General features: G+C 40.1%; 2 protein-coding genes across 4 annotated transcripts in view; one reads left to right on the forward strand and one right to left on the reverse strand.

Annotated features, from left to right (window-relative positions):
• The window catches only part of syt7b (synaptotagmin VIIb), a 95529-nt gene extending 82687 nt beyond the window's left edge, over nucleotides 1–12842 (forward strand). For all 3 annotated transcript variants that reach the window (XM_079555683.1, XM_079555684.1, XM_079555685.1), the window contains 6 exons: nucleotides 4294–4420; nucleotides 8950–9217; nucleotides 9560–9729; nucleotides 9991–10105; nucleotides 10557–10756; nucleotides 12199–12842. In XM_079555683.1, coding sequence (XP_079411809.1) covers nucleotides 4294–4420; nucleotides 8950–9217; nucleotides 9560–9729; nucleotides 9991–10105; nucleotides 10557–10756; nucleotides 12199–12303 — 985 coding nt within the window. In that variant the 3' untranslated portion in view covers nucleotides 12304–12842. The remainder of the gene's footprint in view (nucleotides 1–4293; nucleotides 4421–8949; nucleotides 9218–9559; nucleotides 9730–9990; nucleotides 10106–10556; nucleotides 10757–12198) is intronic.
• A 5029-nt stretch (nucleotides 12843–17871) lies between these two features.
• Nucleotides 17872–19541, reverse strand: sdhaf2 (succinate dehydrogenase complex assembly factor 2; the record flags this gene model as incomplete). The annotated part of the gene is made up of 4 exons (XM_079555539.1): nucleotides 17872–18015; nucleotides 18632–18741; nucleotides 18854–19077; nucleotides 19518–19541. The coding sequence occupies 4 exons, from the start codon at nucleotides 19539–19541 to the stop codon at nucleotides 17885–17887; spliced, it is 489 nt and encodes a 162-aa protein (XP_079411665.1). The 3' UTR covers nucleotides 17872–17884.
• Between the last annotated feature and the right edge of the window lie 33 nt (nucleotides 19542–19574).

Raw genomic sequence — 19574 nt, forward strand, 5'->3', positions numbered from 1 at the left:
AGAAAGAGTGGAAAATGATGTTTTGTGGTCATGCAAAGCTTTGGTTCTCAAATAGTGTAGCTTCAATCATTTTCAGGAAAAAAAGATAAATATTGCAGTTTTACCCTGTTTTAGTAGATAATATAAAAATGCAATATTTCATCTCCTTCTGCACAGAGAAGCTAACTTTCAAAAACAATCATCATTTTTGGAAAAGGCTCAAACAACCGGTAATGTAAGCTGTAACACAATTTTGGGTCCCAACACACCAGTTAAAACCACTGATTTAAAGAGAAAAACAAGGCATCTGAAAAAAGTACTGAATAAACACTTAGAATCCAGGCTCATGTGTACGTGCCCTGCCTCACTGCTGAGCAGAAGGAGCGCTAACCACTCTGCCACCATAATTTAGATGTTTTCTTTCATCGTTTTCTTTAATTCTTCCACTGTCTAAATATTCAGACTCTTACATAAAGTAGCACAGATTTTTTAAGGTCAACCTAATAAAAAGTTAGTCAGAGTTGGAGTTAGTCATGTTTTGTTTATGACTGGCCTTGTCCCGTGTGGTTGTGTGCATGCTTGTTATTCAGGTGTGCAAGCCTGTGGTATACGTCTCTGTCTGCTTGGTTGAGTCCTCCTCGGTATACCATGCCCATCGGCCCGGCTCATTGTCAAAAAGCAGTGATGATTTGGGAAGAGTGCGGTGGCCGGTTCAGATCTGCCCCTCATGTCAGCGGGAGATAATCCGAGCCGACTATGACGCACACATGACAGCCCCAATAATGCCCTCTGAATCACGGGGGAATGCGGAATTACTTTGGTGGCTTGTCATTCAGGTGGGCAACTAACGGACTAGAAACGGCAAGGAGATTGAATATTATTCTGGAAAGAAAGGGGCCACTGGACAAAATAGGACAAGATTACCATCACTGAGAATGAGGAGTCCATGAATAATGCATGAAATTGTAAAGCGACCTTGAACATGTTGAATAGCGCTATATAAGACTATGGCATGTTATTCCTAATTGACAGCTTAACAATTCATACACAGGCCAAACATCTGCCGGGTGTGCACCTGCATACTGTGACCCAGATGTGTAAAAATGTGACTTTGACATGATCATTTTCAATGTAATGGTCAATATTGGGTTAGGAAAGAATGTTTTAAATAGCCCTAGTTGGATTTATTGTAAAGTATGTATTCTTCTTGACGCACAAATACAAATCCCTGTTGTGAACTAGACTGGGAACAGTTGTGTGTTGGTAAGCAGTGGCGTGTCTCGGGGGTGGCCAGGGCTTTCACTGGCCTCCTCTGGAACAGGACACGCAAATATGGGGAAAACAAGCGTAGTGGTGCATACAGTAGCTGATGCACAGAAGAATCACATAGACTGACTTTGTGTTCACATAATACTTGTTTTATATTAGCTGATCGCTTCTTGTTGATTCTAATAATGCAGAAACTGATATTCTAGCTGTTTATGGTGGTAATCGCTCAAACAGACTTTTACAGTGATATTAATATGTCAAGCGTTCAATCATATTCAGCCTAACAGACCTTATTATGTGAACAGCGCTGAGGTTTTCTGGTGAGTTATTGCTGTGATTCTCAACTGCAACCATTATCAGTCGGCCACTAGACTTGCGAGGGAACTCTCTTAACATATACTGAAAAAGTAGGAAAACAAGTCTGTTACAGTTCTGTGTACCCAGACTGTCAGAGATCCAGGCAGCGTCAGTCTTGTGTGTTGGGAGTTGATCTAGTGGGCTTCGATGGGCTGTCACAGAGCCAGCCATTTCTACAAGTAAGCATTTATAGACTCTTTCGCCGGAGACCCATTTGACAGGCATATGCTTTATTATGGTTGCTACAGTCAGTGGCGAGACCTCATCCATAAAGCCACAGTGGCACAAAAGCAGAGATGTAATCCGAATATACATTTAGATAAGCTACCTTTTCCTCACCTCAATAGGCTTCACGTGGAAATATAATCAGTTTTGACATTACGACTACTGAAGTAAATAACATAGTTTATCTCTTTGGCACCTTTTGGGTCATAAGGATACAGTTATGCATTGACGGCTTGAGGACTATAGGCTAAAACATATCTCAAAACGTACAGCACGTTTTTTTTTCTCAGTGTTAACAAAGGCTCCCAAGTCGTCATCTGTACATAGTATTGAGGATGTTTTGCGTCTCACTTGATGAGGTCCCGTAAACGTACTAATAAATGACGTTTTCGCAGCTGGTTGGGTTTATATTGTATCTTGTAGGGAAATTCCACCCATCTTCATTCTACAAAGTTATTTTGGACTTATTCAATTGCTGCTATAACCTTGCCTTAAAGGGACTATAGGGAGATTAAAAATGTTAAAATTAAGTATCTTCCTCCCCCTACATGTTCCAGCCATGTCCTAATGTGTAGAATGAGTCCAGACCTGTTCACCACAACTGCCTCTAAAATCCTGCACTGTCACTCAAAAAGGTGTCACTTCGGCCCGAATAGCCGTCATGCACGAGCTTGATATAGAAGGTGCAGTTACACATATGGCCTGAGGTGGCAGTAGTGAGTATAAAATGGCCAACTTGCATCTAGCCCCTTTAAGGCTGGATTGTCATGGTGTTTGTGAGTTCATACACAAACACGCGAGAAGCCATCTTGTACTGTGACCGCCGATCTGTTTGAATGCCAGGTTATAGCCGTTATTGTAGAATGAAGATGTATTGTATATTGAAATACAGCATGCTTCTAACAATGTGAGTAGCTGCAGCCTCTTAAGGTGAGCATTAAAACATGAGAACCTTTGTTTAAATGGAAAACTCCTGCTGTTTGACTTACTCCTCCTCCTACTGTTACTTACTTACAAACATGTTACAAATCACATTATAATGTCTTCCTAGTGTTTAAACTGACAGCAATTTGACCACAAGATTCCCTTCCCTCTCTCCCTATCTGACCTTTTGCTGACTGTGAAATTTACAGTTTATATGCAAATTTGCCAATAAAAAATACTGTACATATCATTTTTTGGGGGCAGTACTGTTCATTTGAGGACTGCAGTGCTTCATACATAACTCATATGGCCTATTGCACTCTATCTACAGTGAGTTGAAAGTTTATCTTGCATAAATAATGAAAATGGCAGCAGCGGGTTTGATGGACTTGAGCTGGTGGGAGTTGATTCAGTGGCACAGCGCTTGTTTCAGGTGCTGTGTGTGTGACCCGCCATGTGTTATGTAATTACTCTGAGGTAACACATTGTTCCCTTATGGGTTAGAGGTTAATATTAAAAGCTATAATTTCACCTCGTTGTGAATATTGTGCCTTTTCCCATCTTGCTGCTTGTGTTGGTTTGCAGTTTTGCCTCCATTTTCTGACCCATGCAACGCGTCACTCAGCTTAGTTGGCCTGCTCCAGAGAATCCCAGATTTACCAATCTTATCTTTAATCTTTCTGACCCTTATTCTGCCTCTATTTTCCTCTTGATCTCTCACTAAGATGCAAGTTTGTTTATCTCTTTGTGCTTAAATATATTGGATTTATTTTGGTCCTTATTCTAATCCTTTGAGCCCTAACAAAGACAAATCCTCTGCCTGACTTTTGCACAACAGATAAACCTTAAATTTATCTTTTTCTTTACGGATCATCTTCTCCAAAATAATCTTCTGTGACTATTGTATTTTACAGCTTTAACTCCCTATTTCCATCTAACTGACTCCCACAGATTTGTATTCTTCCAAGCGAGTTTCACATAATAGCAAGTTAAAATGTGTCGATATATCTGTGTGGCTTTGTGTAATGATGATGATTCAATAAAGTCATAGAATAATTGGTTTTACATGGGAAGTTAAGACTGGATAAAATAGAAAACATGTACTTTATATTCACTACAAATATTTCTTGCATATTCATTAATTGTGACGTTTGACACTATGAGCCTTCATATAATTAATACATGCAAATTTATTCAGCTGCACCTGAGTTACATTTAATTGCATTAATATGGTGGGTAGATTATCATAATAAGCTTTTGTTTTAAAGAAAACCTCTGCCTCACAATCCATTCATATAAATGCACTCCCTCGCCCTTCCTTTTTCTTGCTGTTTCAGGTATGTCACAATACTCCACAGCAACAACATATCTCGCTCCTCTGCCTTTCCATAACATTACCTAGACCACTTCCTGTGTCTGTGTCACAAGAAGAAAATCTGTCTCTACCTGCTGGTGTCTAATTCAGTAATCTCGTGATCATCCTGATTTTGTGTGTTTGTAAGATTGAAATCAATGTTTGTTTGTTTATCTCACTTACAGCAGAACAGGTAAACCAGGCAGCAGCCCCAGAGGTCAGACACCAGACGAGGCCGGGCGCAGACACGGCCAAGAAGGAAACTCATCTGGGACTGATCTGGCCAATTCAGTCACTAGTGACATGCTCATGGTAAGTCACTTCATTTCATTTCTGTTTTGGGGCGCTCTTTAATACTAGCGCTAGAGCGTGACCATCGATATATTCTCTCTCTCGTGACATGGACAGTGTCTAACTCACAGTGGGAGAAATAGTTTGTAGTTTGTCCAGCCGAGAGCTTAATAAGAGGCTGTGCGCGATGTTAACTACTGGCATAAGCACTGGCGCACCGTTGTTTGTATGCAAGATACCAACTTTCCGCCAGGCGGAAGATGAGGGAGTGAAAGAAAACGCCTATGGAGGTAAAATGAATTAGTATGTTGATGATTATGGTTTAATTGTCTCTCGACAATGACTGCTCATGGAAGGTGTGTGCTTGTGCCACAGTTTGTAGATCAAGACTAATCAGACTAATTGTAGCCTACATCTTCCAGAAGACCTGAGGACGGGGCGCAGGCATCGGACGTTCCTTGCTCTAATGTACATTCCGTTTAAACATTTTTCCCCTAGCTTTAAATAGGCCACAGGCTTTAAGTTTTACCCACACTGTTGCTTAACACGTGTTACATTGTCCTATTTTTTCTTTATGCTATTTTTCTTTTCGCCCTATTGTCAATATTGAAGCAGTCTCCAAAAACCAGCCAAGTAGCTAGCTTGAATGAGCTTCCATTAGCTCAGGCTGAACGCTATGGGGGAAGCCAAGCCTCCCTCTGTCCTTTGATCCACAGTCTATGGTTTGCGCAAATCAGTAGAGGCTTGATGTAGTTCTCTGAGTGATGGTGCCATAAGCTTGCTTTTGTTCTATATTAGTGAAATGAGATCTTGTACGATTGGATTTGTTTGTGCCTTTAGTCTTTAGGGTCACTACTGTGAAGAAATCTAATTTCAAGCATTTTTATTTGGCTTAGCAGCAGGTGACATTCCTGAGACAATCTCCTTGATTTGTCCTGGCTTCGGAGTGGCAGATAGAATTCAATAATTGAGACCCCATGAGACTGAATTTGTGTAAATATCCCATTGGCAATCATTATTTGGGACACCAGATACAAATACTGTTTTTTTTTTAAAAGAGAGCAAATCCATGAAGGATCTTGACAGCAGCATGCCTACACTTCACTGTACTCAAGTGTTCCCTGGTAAGATGTTTCACGTCCTCACCACACTGTCAGTGCCCAAGAGGAGTGTCCTTATCCCACGGCTCTCATCCCACCTGTGGGCTAGTCAGTCCCCACTACCACAGACACCACCAGTAGCAGCAGAGCCAGCCTGTAGCAGCACACGACAGTGGGAGAGGTTATTCAACATGCTTTGGTAATTAGCGGTAAGAGAACATGCCGTGCTGTGGGTGCTGCGCGGGAATACAGGAGCAGAGATGTCTAAGAGCGCTGTGTAATTATGTGGGCCTCATGGTGAGACTGAGGAGCTCACAGCGGTGGTGCTTAATGACTATACTCGTTCTGGGCAGCACTGCCAAAAGGCCGGCTATATCTTTCACAATCTTCCCTCTGAAGCTAATAATACTTATCTTGCACTATTGAGCATTTATAAAAAAGTAATGACAGGATGAGGCAGAAACAGGAGAATGAGAAGTAAGTGATTTAACAATTATAAGACAGGGTTCTGTTTTGAAACTAAATCTGTCAAACAATCTTTCAAACAAGTTGACATAAGCAATAAGCCACAATAACACAACATCAATTCACGATCCATGGTGTAGAATGTCCCACTTTATATTTCATAGTCTTTGTATGCATTTATCTGCAATGAGTCATAGGCACAGCTGTATCGCTGCTATTAGAGACTGTCAGACAGGTCTCCTAGATGTGAATAGATTATACACATTTAAAATTCATACTTTATAACAGCAAGACAATATTTCATAAGACCTGACACAACCTGGACCCCGTTGCCCTATAATTAAGGTATTGACCTCTGAACTACATAGGGTGATAGAGGTTAGGAAGGTTGATGGAAGTCGTGCCTGGTCTTATGCAGCCAGTCACCTCCGTCATGTTTGTGTGATTCTCATGCCGCCGGGGTGCGTGTGTCTCTTCACATTTCACATTCTCCGTGGCTTATGTGTTCTCTTGGTGCAAAACTGCAAGGAGTTTAATGGACTTTGGTTACCTGGATTTCAAGAGAGACGCATTTTGTAATGGATGAGACGTGATGACTTTAAGAAAAATAGAAATGCAGAATATGGATGGAAAGTAATTTGGTCTGGGCTGCATAATGAGATGTGATAGTTCTGAGCATGGAGAATGAGAGGAAACCTTCTGAATGTGAGAATGTAAAATTGGATATTACATTTGCGGAACTGCTCTTTGAGTAATGCCTCTACAGTAGCTCTTTACCATCAGATAACACATCAGAAACTAGATTTCTCCCCATTGCCACAAGGCTAAGCCACCATCAGTCAGCGGCTAACCCCTGCTGCAGATAATCAGGCTCTCATCTCCACACAGCATGTACACATTATGCCCCGGTCACACCAGAGACGCTGCCCATGTGACCTGTAGCATTATGCATGTGCTCAACTTCATAGCTGCCTTATTTCTGTAATGTTCCAAGCAGATTGAATTCTTACTGTGGTGCCACCATTCAGGTGCTCCGCAAGTGTTTCATCTGTCTGTGAATATGCCCTGCGCACTCCAGTCTCTCAAGAGCGGTGCTATCTGATTCATACTATATCGCACAAAGAACTCAGATAAAGAGCCACACTGGTAATAAGAAATATTCAGCGGTTTTGCTCTGCTGGAAGGATGAACTTGTGAGCATGAAGCATAACATTGTATTAATCACAGCTACAAACTACTTCAGGCAATCTGGACTTTCTGTAACACTTTGGTGATTTACTAATTTGCAACAATAATAATGATGCACCTCATTTCCTTTTCAAGTTTAAGCCAACAAATAAACAATCAAAAAACCCTGCATGAAAATAGGTACATTAAATCATGTGGCATCAAATACCTTTCTAAAACAGAAAGGTTTTTTTGTGATTCTTTAAAGCCTGCAATCATTTGGTAATTGGTTCCAGAGAGATGGGCGGCCTCCTTTTACAAAAAAAAGCAACACTCCCTCCATGAGTGATGGATTCTGGAAGGGATGTGTAAGTGATGAGAAGGTCGGGTAAATAATCTGCTGCCAGAACATTAATAGCTTTAAAAGTTTAAAATGTTTAAATCTATTCAATATCTTACAAGAAGCCAGTGCAGAGACATGAGGACAGATATAAGAAACAGGTACACATTTGGAGGTGATGGATTGTTCTCATGCATTATAATTCTCAAGGTAGAAATAAACGAAGCATGACTAACTTGGGGATTAATGGACAATTATTACAATTGTACATCTAGGGTGGGGCTGGGCGATATGGACCAAAAGTCATTTCCCGATATATTTAGGTTGAATATCGATATATAATATATACCCTGATATTTTTTCCACAAAGTGAGAGCTGTTAAATGAAATGTTAAGTCAAAGACAAAGCCAAATACGAGTAGTTTTATTGAAAAGTCACAATAAAATGCAAACATAAACACTGTATAACAAAGCTCCGTAAGGTGCACATTTAAATAAAAAATATCTTCATAAAGATACCCTGCAAAATAAAATAGGTCAGTCTTTTTCTGAGAGCAGCATTTAGCTCCGATCAGCAGCTTGCCTGAAGCAAGTATTACAGTGCAAATTTGAACTATATCGATATATGCGATATGGTCTAATTCCATATCTCATTAAAAAATATATTGATATATCTTAAATACCGATTTATTACCCAGCCCTAATCTAGGAAAGCATGGCAGATAGGAAAGTCATAGTAAGTAGTCATTGCGATGTAGCTTTGTTACTTGGGTGTTTTATTCCGATAGAATAAAAAGGTATCGTGGTACGTCTTTGGAGCCAAGGCTGCCATCGCTTTCATGACCTTGGAAATGTAATTACATTGACTCAGGGTCTTCTCTGTTGCTTTATCTGAAGTTTTAATCCATAAAGCATCGAGGTCCAAACTTAATTTCCACAGTTGCCATGGAAGTGGTGCCCCTGGTGTTTTGTGTCATCCCAGTGCAAATGTATTCCAACCTGGGTATGAATTGAAGCTATGAAAATCTATATTGAGACTAATTTCTCAATATAGATCGTCTCAACATGTCTATGGCATTTACACTGCACTGTGCACATATGATATTGCCAGCAGTGATTCATCAATATTGATTAGAAGTCATTGATGTGCCAAATGACTTGTGTACATTGTATAAACATGAACATCTGCTGCATCACTAAGGACTCCTTGTGATTTATAATTTTCCAGCAAACATCACATGGAGTTAGTGTACTCTTTTGCTATCCGTGGGTTTTAAGTTATGACCGTAAAAATCTTAACATTGGATTACTAACAGAAAAGCCTATGAATGCTATATTGCTAAATCCTACATTTTTTAGAGGATAATATTTAACTTGGCAACTCTGGAAAGTGTGAAGCTGAAAGGATTTGCAGCAGCTATTTTCTAACCTTGAATTTTCTCGTTATTTGCAAGTTCTGAAGATTTGCTATCTTCCAGTTGTCTCCCGGTTCAGAAGAAGACGATCACGAAGGCCCAGTCTGCGAGAAACTCGGTCGGATTCAGTTCAGCGTTGGATACAGTTTCCAAGACTCAACGCTGACTGTCAAAATACTCAAGGGCCAGGAACTGCCCGCGAAGGACTTTTCTGGCACCTCCGATCCGTTTGTCAAACTGTACCTGCTGCCGGATAAAAAGCACAAGTTGGAGACAAAAGTGAAGAGGAAGAACCTCAACCCTCACTGGAATGAGACCTTCCTCTTTGAAGGTTTGTGGAGATATTTGGTGCCTTGAAACAATATATCTGAAGCTGCTGAAAAGACAAAACATGAACACTGACAGGTGACGTGTATTCTAGTATTGATTGCTTCTTCATTGGGGCGCTGAGGTATATTTGCTAATACATTTTCTATGGTTCTCAAATGCTTTGCCACTTTGATAAAGTGGGATGCAAGACAACTGGCTCAGAATAGCCCAAAGCAGGTAGTTAAGGTGCAGTGGTGACATTTTAAAAAGATTTTGAATGTGTTTCGCAGATGAACACTGTATTAGACAAGAGTCCATATTAACACATTACATGTTGTACAATCTCTGTGATTTCTGTCTCAAGGTTTTCCTTATGAAAAAGTGGTCCAGAGAACGCTATACCTCCAAGTTCTCGATTATGACCGGTTCAGCAGGAACGACCCGATAGGAGAGGTATCCATCCCGCTGAACAAGCTAGACCTGGCCAACATGCAGACCTTCTGGAAGGAGCTGAAGCCTTGCAGCGATGGCAGCGTGAGTGCGAGGGGACAGGAGGAAAAGGAGGGTGGGGAGAGACAGGGCAGAAAGTAATGGGTGATGTCATCAGTGGCTGTCGCCGCGGTCCCTGGGGAGACGGGGTGGTGTGTGCTGGTGGTGGGAGAGTCGAGATAGAGGCAGTATGGAGGCGGATGACAGGTGGATTGGAGAAAAATGACAGACAAATACACAGCATGCAAAAGATGAGGGCACAATATGACACTGGAGTGGTGATTGTTTCTGGTTTGATGTCTCCAGGGGAGTCGAGGGGACCTCCTGGTGTCTCTGTGCTACAACCCCACAGCCAACACCATCACTGTGAGCATCATCAAAGCCCGCAACCTCAAAGCCATGGACATTGGAGGCACTTCAGGTCAGCATACATATACAATGAAAATATTTACTTGACAAATCTACTTCAGCAGTTCAAAAGTGAGATGCATTTCAATATAGGTTATACTGAGTGAAATATGTCAGTCATTCTGTTCAGCAGCGCTACAAGTTATGCCCAAACACACATACTGTCATTGTGTACTTGGGCTTAATCTATAAAGTCTTGGCAATGCAAGTCACCAAGTGGCCAGAGGCAGCAGGCAAAAAAATGATTAAGTTAGGGATTTTATTTGTTTAAAAAGTAGAGTATTGTAAACTTTGATCACAAGACAAAGGATATCACGATGCTTAAAACAGTGTAAAAATGTAGCCTGATAAAGTTTTTGTTGTTAGTGAAACAAGTGGCCCAGCTCTTCTCATAGGATTATATTTTATTACATACATTGCATCAATGTCACAATTCTACCAGTTGATTCTGTTTCCACATGCAGACCCCTATGTGAAAGTGTGGTTGATGAACAAGGACAAGCGTGTGGAGAAGAAGAAGACAGTGGTAATGAAGCGCTGTCTGAACCCGGTGTTTAACGAGTCGTTCCCCTTCGATGTGCCTGCCCACGTGCTGCGGGAGACTACCATCATCATCACCGTCATGGACAAGGACAAGCTCAGTCGCAATGATGTCATAGGAAAGGTATCTCCTAACAATCCCCCTTCTTCTTCTCCTCCTCCTCCTCCTCTGGGGGCTTCCTACAACATCAACAGCATGAGCGGCAAAACACTCATATAGTCTCTGCTGACCCCTGCTGGGAACAAATCTCTGGCAGGAAAAGAGCCAAATGAATAAAAATAGATTTAGACATTGCATTATGCTACTCTCAGTGGGATTCACTGAGGCTTATCAGATCGCAGGCGTTACTGTTTTATGGGGGAACATTAGCTCCACTGGTGTTAATAAGAAGATTTTTAAATTCCAGTCAAATGAACTGGTGGTGTAATACCTGTATGGTATGGTAATACCATATAGGCTTATGGAGCCAATTACTACCAATTAAAGATAATTAGTACAAATGAAAACAAATTAAAGGTCATTAAGGAGAATGAACGGAAAGTGATTTTACTAATCAGGTGTGTAAATATTAAACAAATAAGATAGATAATTGTAAACAAACTATGAAGACTAAAGTCAGTAGTGTAAAGGGACAGTTGACTGATAGGTGACAGTCCTTCTGTGGTCGTGTGACTGCTAACACCAAATAAGATTTGCTGTTCACAGTCAAATAAAAGCTGCTTGTAATCCATTCAGTTACATCACAATTTATACAAATCCCTTTTCACATTTATTCATTAATTTGAGAATCTTTTTGCATTTATAAATTTTACTCATTAGTGAGTTATATTCACACATTATTAACAGGATGCTGGCAGATCCTTTAGAAAGTGTGCTTTTATCAATCCATCTCTCCCCCTGTGTGCGACATGAATGAACTGCAGAGCCGCTGTTATTCACAAACATGTACAGTAATTGACATGTAGGAATGCAGTAATTGACTTGTAGGAAGCTCAGATAAATTATCCTCCTACAGGCACCATTTAAGCCAAACATAAGTGGATGCTTTTAAGGAATGTTAAAAGGTGGCATTGTGCTCCATGTGACACATATCAAAAAGCTCAGCGTGATATTTTTGTATCAGTCTTTGCAAATCTTTTTGTTTATGGCTACTTATTGTTTGGAAGATTTCTCATTTGTATTTAAGAATGACATCTTGGTTTAAGGACAGATTTTAATGTAGTCTGTGGATTCATTTTTGACACCGTATAAGACTGATATCATTTAATGCTGGCACAGTGGTTAAGCAGTCACATTCACTGATGCACTCTCAACATTTCGAGGGTGAACTCAAGTAATATAATCAAATCAAATAAACTCATTTGCCTCTGTTGCCTTGCTGTTGCGAAGCTGGACTATCTGCATAGCCTTGATAAGTGCAAAGAAAGCACCAAGTATTTTTGGAAATGTTGGTGCTTCTGATTTGAAGTGGGGATATATGACTCAGACAGACGATTTTGTGACGTTAATCATTCAGATAGAATGTGTTTGCAGGTAACGATGTGTGTCTACTCTCCATTCTGCAGATTTATCTCTCATGGAAAAGCGGCCCAGCAGAAGTAAAACACTGGAAAGACATGATGGGACACCCTCGTACAGTCGTGGCCCAGTGGCACGCCCTCAAAGCCTGAAGAGGATCACTGACCCACCAGCTTACAGTCATTCCCACCTAGATTCCAACATCCTGCCCTCCCACGCTTCTGCTTTAGCTGTCTGCACATGTCATCTCTTTGTTCTCTGGCCTCTTTGATATTTCATGCTCTCATTACGCCCCTGTCAAGCTCCGAAGTCCCTCCTGAACACCTCAGTCTCAAATTAGAAATGTTCTCTGATCACTCTCTCCGTTTTTACAGGAGAACGCAAATCCCCCCTGGCCCTTTCTCCCTCTCACTCGCTGTCACCACTGCTCACTTTAGTCGCACCATTACCATCCAATGCCATCGGTGAATATCAATCGCCAATCATGGATGTGTCAGACTCAGAGCATTTGTCCTGTTTCGTTCTTCCCTGTCACCGCCTCCTCTCGAAAAACCCGGAAAAGAAAAAGATGCGACGATAGATGGAGACCTGACTTGTTGATCTCGTTCTGTGGCACCATTGTAATAACTCTCCATTGGCTGGAAAACCTTTGTTGTCTGTGCGTGCTGTGGGTGATGTGCTGTGACCCCCCTAACAAAAAAACAAACAGATTTGAACTTTTTGATTCTTGACAAGAAGTGTTTAAAAAAAAAAAAAAAAAAAATCAACAAAATGTGGAAGAAACTTGTGTTGTCCTTTTATGTTGTTTGCAAAAGGTGTTAGGGAATCTTCCTGTTCTTCCACGTGATGAGGGTACTTAATTAAGCGAAAAGGTTCCAACAATGGAAAGAGGCACAGTGCAAGTGCGGCTGTTTTGGACTTGCACAAGAAAATTTGTGGTGAAGTTTAAAATAACATTGGTTTCAGTATTGAGGGTAAAATAGGCTGTTGTGTGACTTTGTAGGTAGTTGAGGGCTTGGGGAGGTCACTTTTGTTTTTTAAAAGTGAGTCTAACTGAGTCATAGAATACTTGTTAGGGGGTGGCCTATCTCAAATGACACATGCTGCAGGAATTACTATAAAACGCCATTTTTTCCTGTTCCAATACATCCATCACAATAAAAGGCTTTTGAATGTATATGCGTATCATGGCAGCCACTTACAGTTTTTAGAGGTACTGACTTTATGTGAAAAATATGATTTATAATGTATTTTAGAGGTAGATTCACTGTATGATTGAGTGGATCATCCATAGCAGGACTTATTTTCATCCAAAGACTAAAATTAATGAAGCTCAAACCTTACCTGGGACAAATCTTATATAATGGCCAGAGTCACTGTTTCACCCATAGAAAGATTTTAAAAAATATATTATTTGTTTTCTATGACAGCTGCCCTAATTTTTCATGAATACAATTAATTGGCTTTCAATATCTGGACTGTGAGGTTCAAGTGAGAGGCAAAAATGGAGACCAACCTACTGCCAACATGCCCGCATATTTCTTAAAAAGTTGGTTTTAGTTTTATACAGGTGCAATACTTATTAGGATCAGGTTAATATTAATGATTGAGTGAGTAAGTTCTTAATTTGTCCCTATTTGATTGTAAAATGAAATTGCGTACACTAGTCCTGCGCCGCTGCGAGTAATGAGTAATGTGATACAGGGGAAATGTCCAAATGTTCTTTACTTCATCAAGCCACGTTTAGCTTTACCTTGCACATTAAAACGGATCAAAAGGCAATATTCTTGTCGTGACCATGTTCTGTGTGACCTCCCTTAAGTCCTGTAGAAATGTACTGAGTGACTCCTGCTACCTGGAGTAATAATAACCTGGGGGAAATGCTTCTACATTCCACTGTTGATGTATATGTGTACCGTATGTGTGCGTGGGCGTCGATGTTCGAGCGTGATTGTGGTTAACTGTGCTTTAGGTTCTCCTTTGTGTACCTGCACTGACTTCCAGTTCAATACTGACCCTTGTTTACCTTGTTTTATTTTGTATGAAAATGTACAGAGAATGTTTTTTTAAGTGTCACATCTGAAGAGTCACTGCACTTGTTGATATTGATGCTGGACCAAACCTCTCTTCATTGCAGGGTTACTTTACTTATGCGTGTTTTATATTAAAATGCATTTTCAATTATTAACCGTAGTGTATCCCAGAGACTATGGTGGCAATTTGTCCTCCTTTGAGTCGCATAACTTAAATAAAACACTGATTTCCTTCCAATTAATCTTTAAACAGTTTGCTACTTTTAAAATGTTTACATTACAACATATGGCGGAATTTTAAATAACCATCTTTGTTTAAATTGTTTGGAGGGCCACCATAGTCTCCACTCTTAATCATTTCAATGGGCAGCACTGCAATGAGTAAGTTTTACAATGCCGTTTTCTTATCACAAATTTCAAAAGCAGCTTCTAATACTGTAATATTGTATTTTGTTCTTTATGTTACTGTCTGGACCAATCAAACAGGCTGATGCCAAAAATGAACAACATTATGACTACCGCTGAACACCCCACAGTGCACACATGCTTTCTGGCACAAAATGTCCTGTGTGTGCCTTATACGCGCCACGCCTTGCCCCTCGCCTCCGCATGTGTTAGGGACAGAGGGGAAAGGTGGGTGAGAAATAGAATCATCACCTCGTTGCATCACTTAGCTACATCTCAGGTCAGAGCTTCCCAAAATAACCCGGGAACACAGTTGTCTGTCTGTCCCGATGGCTTTGTTACAACGGCCCTGAAGGTCAATTACAATCACGGAGCAAAACAACAAATTGGAATAAAACTAAGTCCAAACAACCACAGAACACGCATCTTATACTCTCATTTATAGCAAGAAAAACATGATATCAGTGGCCACCTGTTACTCCAAGTTTAAGATGTTTGTTTTTAAGCCTTATTTAATCTTCTTGTTTGGTTCAAAGTTCACAGCTCACTCTAATTATTTGTTTCATTATTTCTGTCTACGCATGGCCCATTGCTTAAGCAGCCCTATAATTTACTCTCATATTATCCTTAGTGATGTGTAACTTGGTCTTCAGGGTCAATGTGCTTTGTGCATTAAAAAGTAATACATTCCAAAGACCTAATAAGTCATTTCCATTCAGGGTTTAGTGGCATTGGATTTAAAGAAACTAATCTGTAATTGTCACTGTAATAATCACTAGCCAAATGCTCTAAATCTTTTGTGGTATTTCTGATCTCGGGCATTCTTCTTAGGGGCACTACTTGAGACAAAGAGAGGTTTACCAGCAACATGTATTTGATATAATGTACAAATATGTGTGAACTGTATGAAAAAAGTGAGTATTGACTGGGCTTGTTGATATCTGTGTGTCTTTGGTATCATTCAGCCCCCTTTTCCACTCTCAGTTCCCTTTATAGTTACACATTTGTGGAGTGCACAATGTTAAATCAACCATTTATTTTTTGAAACCTGTACAGTGTATATAAAAATATAAATGTGTATATAAAAAGAGCGATTTCTGGTACATTTTGTTTTCTTTGATCGAATCAGTCTACAATAAGGTAAGTTCAAGGTAAGTATAAAGCTGCAAAAATTGAAGAGAGTACAATGAGTTGTGCCAAAATCTCCCCAACCCTAACGATGTCTTGGCAGAAGTTCAAGATACTTACTTGCCTTAAACGACTCACCAAAATGAAAAGAAATAGTGGTTCACCAGCTTAAAGGATAACAATGTAATTTACAGGGAAACCGGTGACAAGAACAAGACAGACAATACTTTGCTTCTTGTGTTCATGCAAAATCAATGGCACTTGTATTTATTGTGAGGAGGGCTGTGGCCTAATTTATTCAGGCTATTTGAAATACTACACCTTAGTATGAGTATTTTAACATTTTATTTATTCAACAAATTATTTGGCAACATTTTATGGTCTACAACAGGGGTCCCCAACTAGCGGACCTGGGTCCAAGTCTGGACCACCAGAGGCTTTTTTCCGGACCACAAAGCCTTTTCATCCGCTCAATATACTTAATTTCTATGGCTGAATTATAATTTCAAAAACGTTAATTCATTAGTCAGCTCTGCTATGTAGATAGGCAACCTGTGCTCACGTTGTAACATTTTCAAGAGCAATGACTGCATATGTCCGGACCCTGGACTTATGTCGACAGTTACGAAAGAAAGGTTTGCGGAGCTGATTTAGTTGGGGACCCCTGGTCTACAATAATGTAATGTAACAGTAATTCCATCATCTACTGGCACAGAGAGAAGTAAAGTTGTGTATAAGATACAATTTTGAAACAAGACGCTAGTTATTGACACAAGGTATGATTTATTTTAGTAGTGGAGGCAATCCAGGTGCTGAAGCTAACACAACCTCGGGCAATGCTGGGGTAGGAGTATGGATGCAGGATAACTCAAACATGAATGCAACAAAACCCAATTCCATCCATGTCATTCATGAGAGTTCACCTTTGTTAAAACATTAGATTTTTCATCAACATGATTAAAACATTAATAAGTCAGTTAAGCATAATAACCCTAATCACCTGAGTGAGTAGGTAGCCTTAATTTGAAGCATCTCTCTCTTCCTCTTAATGCTTGCTGGCTGTTGAGAAGCCAGTGTGGCTGTATAGAGAAATAGAGTGGCAGGACGTGTGAGAGTTGGCAAGACATCAAGGCAGGCAGAGGTGGAGGATGACAACAGCGGTACCAAGAGACTCGGTAGGGGGTGTGTGGGCAAACGGGAAAAGCATAGAAAACGGAAATAAAGACAAAATCCACAGGTGGCGTTTTCATCCTCATTACGGTTTCCGATAAGAAACGCTGCATGTTATCAGTGAATGTGGCATGACAGGGTGCAGAAAGTGCTTGAAACAAAAGGCAAGAATCCATGCAACATCACTCGTCTATTTCTGACAGCATTAAAAATTCAGACTCAGGGACATTATGTAACCTGTCTCTATGAAGATGTCCCAAGTACAGCAAGCTTTCTTGGTCATTGTTTGCATAGGCCAATAAGCAGCGGATCAATACAGGCTATTATAATTCAGCAAAAGTGCACAAGCAGACTGATAGAATTCTGAGCACACCTCTTGGACATAGGGCATACCCTTTGATCTCCGCATACAACCATCTACTGAACTAACACCCACATGTCCGACAGCCCATAACAGAAACCAAACGAGGTAAAAAAAAAAATATATATATATTGTAGATATATTGTACATTTTGTTGTCCTAAATGTTCAATATATTCTTGACACATTGCGAAAGCAATTTTTCCCCCCCAATTTTGCATAAACCCATAATCTTGTTCATATCTGAGGCACCCTCTGCATGTATTAAATGAGGGATACTGACATATACGTATAACGTGGGTAACTTATTCAAAATACACCAGGGATTCAGGTGCAGCAGCTTTTGATTCAAGGTGATCTATCTCCCCCTGCTGTCCATCTACAGACATAACAAATAAAAAACATAAATACATCCAAATATAGCGCCAATGTACATTTATTAAATAACAGGAGAGAAACATTAAGCCTTTCATCAAATTAAAGAAATCGTAAATAAGCAATATGTACAGTTGCATGTTGTTGTGTTTTTTGCATGAATGCACAAACCAAACAATATTGTTTGTTACTACAACAAAATGCACTATAGACAATCATCTCTCAACTGTTTTCAGTATCAGTCTTTGAGATCCAAGAAAGATTAGTGGCTTTCCTTATCCAGATACTCCAAATTTGGCGCATCCAGCCTCTGTTCCTGATCACGATTTTTTGTGAACTCCTTCAGCATTTCCATGACCTCGCCTTGGTAAACGTCTGGGGTGGGCAAAGTTTCTGAGTTTGAAAAAAACAAAACAAAGAGAGATAGACAGATAGCTTATTATTATTATATTATTATTATCAAGATGATTTTGAGATATATTTTCATGCAAATATGAGATCAAATTCTAAAAATGCGAGAAATAATGTCAGTGTATATTGAAAACTTTCCTGGCAGAGCACCACACTTACTCATATATAATTTAAAACATGATTCTCAACTTGTGGGTCGGGACCAGAAAATGGATTGCGAAACCATTTTATGTGGGTCGCGAGCCTATAGGAAAATTTCTAAATTTCCCATTGTAAACTGCATGGAATCAGTTAAAATGAATGTTATTGGGCTGTTTTTTTAAGACGATATGTGACAATTTACATTTTTATTTGGGTTGAGCTTGTCACCCATGGGTAATGGTGGGTCCCAAAGCCATGACTTGAGAACCACTGATGTAAAACATTGGAATCTGCAGAAAAAAGTTCTTTACTTTAGGATAAAATGGTGAGGTTCGGCCCTTGGTGTTTTTGTAATGATTTAAGTCGGCCCTCCACAACGCAAACTTGCCTATCCCTGATGTATAGTATAATGTTACATTTACAATCGTGATCTCAGATGTGAGCACACTGTTCTCACCTGTGGCCCAGTAGTAGATGTCCCAGTCATTGCTTGGTTCATTTATAATTCTGTCATACTGCTGTAATTGTGTCGCGCTCATTGTGTTCAGGTATCTCTTGGCAAAAAGGCTACAAAGGGAATACAGCACAATGTTGATAAATGTTATTTTTCTTTGCTCAAGTTGTAAAGTTCTGTAGTAATTAGGCACTCAAAAGGAAAAAGCACCTCTACTCAACATACCTAAGCAAAATGCAATTCTCGAGCATACCCCTCTTGCGACTTTCATAAAGCAATCTCCGCCTCTTTATGTCCAGGGGTTCGTGGGGTTTTTCCTCCCATGGCGGCAAGGGGATCTCAATCAGGTCCCCTTTGCTGTCTTCAGGTGCTGACCCACGGTATCCACGAGATGATACAACCCCTGTCAGTGCTGGTCTCCGTACTGCGTGGAGAAGCCCAGGCAATAGCTAAAGAGCAAAAAACAAAAACAAAAGTTGAGTAAAAGACGACACATAACGTAAATGACGAGAATCATTAATCACAATATATCCTATGTATTCGAAGGGGCTTGTAATGTGTATATCAATTCAGAAGAAGATCACAAACACCATCCTGTTGTACAACTGCACTGTTTATACCAAGAGGTTGTGCAAGTGCCCTCTAGTAGAAGACGTTCAGTGGTGTAGGAAATCGTTGTTCCTGGTTTATGAACGAAGCGGTTATAACAACTAACGCTAGACAAACACACATCTGGACTGGCAATTACGTCATTTGTTATAAATTGACTAATTGACGCTATGACTATAACACATAAAGCTATGCTAGCGACACGGTACACGTGCAAAGTTTCGTGTTATACCATATAAAAGCCAAGAAATGAACGTAGATAAAACACAAAATAACTTACTCGTTTTGCTGCGAGGGAAAGCATTTTAGTCTCCTTCTCTTTGTGATTCAGGCGATA

The sequence above is a fragment of the Gobius niger genome (assembly GCF_951799975.1).
Source record: "Gobius niger genome assembly, chromosome: 4".
In the NCBI taxonomy this organism is placed as follows: Eukaryota; Metazoa; Chordata; class Actinopteri; order Gobiiformes; family Gobiidae; genus Gobius; species Gobius niger.